Raw genomic sequence first — 6322 nt, 5'->3', positions numbered from 1 at the left:
CAACCAGCCAGCCAGCCAGCCAGCCATCCACCCTCACACCAATCCATTGACTTGCCTATTTGCTTATCTGCCAGTTCATCCACTCACTCACCTGCCTGGCCATCCCTTCATCTGCCTATTTATCTGCTCATCCATCCACCCACCCACCCATTCATCCATCCCAAGGAAGGATTTCCATCCCCTTTGGCACGGCTGCGTTGCCGGGGAGGGTGAGAGCCATGGTTCCGGGGTTGGATCAGACCTCGTGACCTGCCTGGGGTTGGGGGGGGGGGCTGCTGGGTTCCATCCTGGCTTGGCCGCCCCCCCCACACCCTGGTCCCTTCCTCCAGGCCCCTCCCTACACATCCACAGCCCTGTCCGTCCGTGTCCCACTGACTCCTGGTCTCAGCGTCACAGCCTACCCGCAGCCTGGTTCTCTCGCGTCTCCAGGCCTTTTGCCCAGATGGCTCCTCTGCCTACCCTGCCTCCCACTTCATTCCCACCTGCTTAGCCGGGCTGTCGGCTCCGACCACGTTCGTGGCTCATCCAGGCTCCTCGGTGTTCCATAGGCCCCCGAACCACAGCCGTGCTCACATCCTACTTCTGGCCTCACCTGGCCCTTTACCCTGTTTCATCCCCAGCCCGCGCACCCCTGCGGGGGGACAGGGCAGGGGTTGTGTCTCCATTCGACAGAGGGGAAAGCTGAGGCCCGGAGAGGCTCTGGGGCTTGCCCAGGACCACTCGGCTGCTCAGTGGCAGGTCTGACACGAGCACTGGCCTTCTGACCCTCAGCCTGTTCTTCTCCCCCTTGCACCACGGAGACGCGGTCTTCAGTGGGCACGGCCTCCACCTTCCCAGGAGGCAGGAGCGCGCTTGACTGGAAGACTGATTCGGGGCTCAGACTCTCAAGGGCTCGGCTCTAGGGTGAGGAGCTAATCGGCTGGAGCCGTGCAGCGTCTGTGGTTCTAGAGGTAGGAGCAGGAACAGTGGGCTCACTGTTTGCCTCCAAAGCCAGAGCCTTCTCCCTGTTTCTGGGGAGTCAGGGTGAGCCCTAAGGGAGGCAGAGGGGGGTGTGAGCCTCTCCGTGGCCAAGAGGGAGGCTTGCCCGAAGCTGCTGGAAGGCTCAGGAGGGTCAGAGCCCAGCCGGGGCGGTGGTGTTCGCCCTGCACCCAGAAGGCAGGACACGGAGGCAGGAGAAGGCAGGAGAGCGGGGAGGCGGATGGAGAAGTGAGGGCCACACGCAGGCCAGGGAGCCTTGGGAAGGGGCGCAGAACCAAGACCCGGGACGGCACAGGGGTCCCCTCTTTGTTCCTCGGCTGTCGGGCTCCATGGGGACTTCTAAACCTCCGCCCCACAGTCGGCACGCTCACAAACCCCATTACAAGCCAGGGACAAACGTCCTGACTCCTCACGTCCCCGGGTGCCATCAGCCTGCTGAACCCACTGATTTTAGAAGCAGCTTCCCGCGATGAGCCACATTCCACACAGGGGAAGAGAAGCGTCCTCTGAGCTCAGACCCCAAGAATGGATTTTTACTGTGGGAGGTCTCAGCTGCAGGAGGGTGTGACCAAAGTGCCGAGACGTCATTAGCTGAAGAGGGCGGGAGCGCCAGCCCTTTGCATCGTGATCTTGGCGGAGCGGCCCCTCGACGTTGGCGGTCTCCTTATCAGCCCTTCCTGGCCACCGGTGGTTCCGCGAGACTGTCATTCCTTTCGGGAAGACGAGCTCTAGGGACGGAGGGAGGGAGGCGACGGTCTGCTCTGCCGAAAGCAACACACGGGTTCCGGGAATCGCGGGCCTCCTCCCACGTTCAATTATTTCTCCCCGGGGGGATTTGAGCGCATCCTCCTGGGTTACAACCTTCCCCCCACTCCGTGCAACGTGGTGCCTCCGTCACCATCTCACACCGTGCACGGAAGCGAGGTGACGCTTAGGGAGGAGCGCGGGAGACGGATCTGGAGCCTGCGGCAGCTCCGCGGGGCTCGGGTCGAGCACGGGCTTGACAGGTCGAAGCAAGTGTGGTCGTTCTCACAGTGTCGATGGTGGCGGTTCTCAAAGCACAAATTCCATGGGGGCAGGGAGCGGGGGGGGGGGGTGATTTTGCCCTTGTCGCACAGCCAGCCCACAGTAGGTGCTCACAAATATTTTTTAAATAAGTGAATGGACCAAGTGTTTCCAAAACACTGGTCCCCTGAGGGGCCCCATGACAAGTGGATCCTACGGTCAAATAACTTGGGCAACCACGCGTTGTCTTGAAGGTTCGCGGTACGCCGTAGACAGTCAAGGCTCTGAGAAGTCCCGCAGCGAAGGATTTCCATCGTATTTTTCGCTAACCTTTCCCCAACCCGTTTGGTCACAGACGCCCTTTCCCTCTATGCCCTGGGTCATGCTCTGGGAGACGCCGGTGCGGAGAGTGAGTCCATCAAAGGCAGGGCTGGGAGGCGGGAGAGCACTGTGCCGAGAGTCCAGTCTCAGCCTTTTATTCTGACGCTTACCTTGTGGGCAGCCGGTGACTAGTGTTCACGATGAGAATGTGAACAACAGCGGCCCTCATTTTTTTCAGAATATTCCGGGCTGGGGGGAATCCTTGGGGACACAGTGACAGCAGCGAGCAATGGAGCCGTGACCTGCTCCCTCTGAGACTTCCTACCTGCGTCTGCACGGCCCCAGTGGTGTGTCCCACCTGCCTGGGGGCCTTGGCACCACTGACAGCCTGGGGCTCCTCCTGACCGGCTACAGTGCCGCCCCTCTCCCACTCTTGCGTCTCGGACCCCCACCCCCCTGCCCGGGTCTCTGTCCATTCTCTGCGGCAACACCTCTCCCCGTGGAGAGGGACCCCACAGACGGCCCGCCTTGTCCCCGCACAGCCTGCCGCGACCAGCCACCAGGGAGCGCTCTGCCCCTTGCCCCAGGTTGCAGCGGGAGTCCTGGGGTGGGGGGTGGGGCGGAAGGTTCTCCCCGGCCCCGCCCAGTGTCCTCGGACCAGGACGGGGTGACCCTCGGGAGAGCTCTCTTAGGGGCTTCGAGCCCCACCCCCCCAAACGTGTCCCATCTCCTGGCCCCCGCGGGAGCCCAGACACAGGGAATTTGCAGGGAGGCCCCGGCCGAGGCCAGCCCCCCGCTGTGCCTTCATCGCCCACCTTCAGCTCTTGCTTTGTGGCCTTCGTTCCGTGTCCGTCATCATGTTTGACCCACGTGGCAGCTTTGGGGAGGCAGGCTGGAAGACGCGCTGTGCTCGTTGCAAGAGGAGGGAAACTGAGGCCCAGCCGGGACGGGTGACTTACCTGACCCGTGACCCGTGAGCTGGTGGGGGTCGGGGCATGGATGCCCCGTCCAGGTCACAAGAGTCCTCCTACCCAGAGCCACTGGGAGGCCACCGGGCTGGGCCGGCTTCCCCAAGTGGCCTTGCTCGGCTGTTCCTCTGCCCGCTGGGCCTCTAGGCCACCGGTGAGGTTGCCATGGGGACCGTGGGAAGCCGGGGCGGGGATGGGGCCGCATGGCTGGCCGCCAGTCGAGGCCTTCCGGGGCCCACAGTCGCCCTGTCGGGGGCCGAGACCATTGAAGGGAGGGCCTGCTTGAAGTCACAGTGAATGAGGGGTTTAGCTGCCTTCAGACCTGCTTCACCCCACCCCGCACCGTCGCCGTCACCCCACACCGTCTCCTTCTAAGACACCAGGCTGGTGCCCCAGGAAGGGAAGGGACTTTTTGATCGTATCGAGGCCCCAGGGAGAAACTAGCCGTGAACACAGAAGTCTCCGCTAACAGAGCGTCTCTTCAGGGCTCCCCAGGGCGCCCCACCCAGCATCCCGGATCGGGACACGGGGGAAATGGTGGGGACCCCGCTCTGTGCGTGCGCAAGGCAGGCCGGGGGAGCCTGGAGGTTGCCCGGCGACCGAGCAGGGGTCTGAGCCCAGGTGGGCCTGGGCAGGGGCGCTGCTCCAGCCTCCAGCCTGCTTTGCCCGGACATCAGAGTGAGACAGGCCTGGTTCTGACGCTCTCCGTCTTGTAAGCTCAGAGGAGCCCCTTGGCCACTCAGAACCTCAGTTTCCCCATCTGTGCTGAGCTGCTTCTGGTGGCGTCTCCGTTGCCCACAGCGTTGGGGCTGCATCAGACAAGGTCAGGATAAACCCCTGGCTACGTCCCCTCCCTTGGCAGGACTTACCTCTAGATGGCACCTCCCCCAGGAAGCCCTCCCTGACGTCCGGACTAGGTGCCCCTCGCCGTAACTGCCTTTCCCACTCGGGGTGGACTCCTTGAGTGGTGGGCGGGCCTGGTACTTGGGGACCAGCACCTGGGTGGAGGCTCCCTCATTTTGCCAACATCTGGTGGGGTCTTATCACAGCTGCACAATGTCACCCTGGCCCTGGAGCTGCTCAAGGACGAAGGCCTGCTCAGCTACCCCATCAACCCCGAAGGTGAGGGTGCGGCTCGAGGGGGTGCCGCGGTGTCAGGGGAGAGCATGTGGCCGTGCGGTCCCCTTGCGTGGCATGGCAGACACCGAGTCTCTTCAGGGACTTCCTATGAGGGGGTGCGGTGCCCACAGCCTCCACCAGCCCCAGTGGGGGAGGGGTCACAGGGAGAGGAGACGGGGGATTGGGGACCCTGGGGCAGGCTGTCCTGACAGGTGTGGGGGGCACCAGGGTGCAGGGGAGGAGCAGGGAGGCAGGGCCACGTGAGGGTCCTGGGACTCAGGCCTGGCGGGACCAGCTGTCCTGTTGGACAGGGATTCCCCACCCCCCGGTTTAGCACGGAAGTCCCGTGTCCCAGGAAGCCACTCGGTCCCGGGCAACAGTGGGACGGTGGCCACCCCCTCCCCACCCCCGCCTAGGCCTGACCGGCTGTCCTGTTCTCCTCTGCCCTGCAGACATCGTGAACAAGGACACCAAGAGCACGTTGCGTGTCCTCTACAGCCTGTTTCGCAAGCACAAGCTGAAAGAAAACGCAGACATCACGCCCCGTGGATCCCCGAATTAACTGTCACTGCCCCCCCAAAGCTGCTTCTCTGAGCCTGCTTGCAGGACCCAAGGGAGGGCCCAAGGGCCACAGAGGGACCTCCCCCACCATACAGCCGGCTGCCCTCTGTTTCCCTGTGTGTCTGTGGCACGCCTGCCCCTTCCCCCCATCCCTGATCCGCGTTTCCATCCAAATATCTTTGAATTCACTAGGCCTGGATCTGTTTTGAACCAACCTCTGGCCTCACTCAGTTTACAGTAACTAATGTAGTTCTGGGAGGGATTGGGGGAGCCTGCGGTACCCTGGGAAGGACCCTTCAATATGCATAAGTACGAGCTGACCCCCCAAAGCAGTTCCCCTTTCCATGGGGCGGGGCGTGGAAGGTTCTCAGGGTCTCATCTCTGAGGGCATCCGTGGTGAGAACTGGCCCTTGCTGCCTGTGTTTCTCAAAGAACAAGTCCCTGCAGGGGGGTGGAACGTGGCCGTCCCAGGAGCTGATGTGTGGCGGGAACCAGCCAGGACAAGGCACAGGGGGTGGGGGTCGGGGCTGGCAAGGGGACGACTGAGCTGGGCACCCCCAGGGCTGCCTCTCCCCTGCCCTCCGGCTCCGGGCCCCCGCTGGGTCTGGGGTTTTACCAGTTTGACAGCCTTGGATCTGGGGGCGGGGGTGGGGGGCTTTGGGGTGGGGGGCTTGTGGCGTGTGGGAGGACGTCCCATGGGGTGTGGCATCAGGAGTTTGTGTCTAGGGTGAGACGGTCTCAAGAGGTCTCTCTTCCACCCCACCCCCATCCACCTGCTCCCCTCCCCTCTGGACTCACAGGCGATTAGCTATAGAGGACTTCGCGAGGGTGGGGCCCTGTGATGGGATTAGCGTCCTAATAAGAAGAGGGAGAGACACCAGGGCTCTCTCTCTCTCTCTCTCTGTCTTTGTCACGTGAAGACCCAGCCAGAAAGTGGCCATCTGCAAGCCGCGAGGAAGCCTCTCACCAGGAGCTGAACCTGCCGGCACCTTGACCTCGGACTTCCAGCCTCTAGAACTGTGAGCGATGAATGTCTAAGCCCCCCGGTCTGCCGTCTGCCGTCACAGCAGCCTGAGCTGACCAACCCGGATTCCCCAGACGGTCGTTCCTTAGGGAAGTAAAACCGCCGGACTGCCCGCCGTGCACCTCCTGTCACGGCGAAGTTGAAGAGTCTGACGATATCAAGTGTGGGCAAGGACGTGGAGCCCCGGGACCTGGCACACGTCGCGGGTGGGGATGCGGGTTCGGCAAGGAGTTCGGCGGTTTCCTTCCGGACTAAAACAGACCCTCATCGTCCGACCCGGCCGATTCACGGCTAGGCGTTCATCCGAGAGAAATGAAAACGTACGTCTACGCGAAGACCTGCACGC

At 62.9% G+C, this 6322-nt stretch overlaps 1 protein-coding gene across 1 annotated transcript in view; it reads left to right on the top strand.

The window, feature by feature from the left end:
• Positions 1 to 5166, top strand: part of PARVG (parvin gamma) — a 26914-nt gene extending 21748 nt beyond the window's left edge. The window contains exons 9-11 of the mRNA XM_040491818.1: positions 745 to 903; positions 4322 to 4394; positions 4844 to 5166. Of these exons, the coding sequence (XP_040347752.1) occupies positions 745 to 903; positions 4322 to 4394; positions 4844 to 4953 (342 nt within the window). The 3' untranslated portion in view covers positions 4954 to 5166. The remainder of the gene's footprint in view (positions 1 to 744; positions 904 to 4321; positions 4395 to 4843) is intronic.
• Positions 5167 to 6322: the final 1156 nt, after the last annotated feature.

The sequence above is a fragment of the Herpailurus yagouaroundi genome, unplaced genomic scaffold (assembly GCF_014898765.1).
Source record: "Herpailurus yagouaroundi ecotype Mexico unplaced genomic scaffold, PumYag 182, whole genome shotgun sequence".
NCBI classification, from domain to species: domain Eukaryota; kingdom Metazoa; phylum Chordata; class Mammalia; order Carnivora; family Felidae; genus Herpailurus; species Herpailurus yagouaroundi.
Note: the sequence above shows the minus strand (reverse complement) of the source record. Positions and strands in the feature narration are given on the sequence as shown.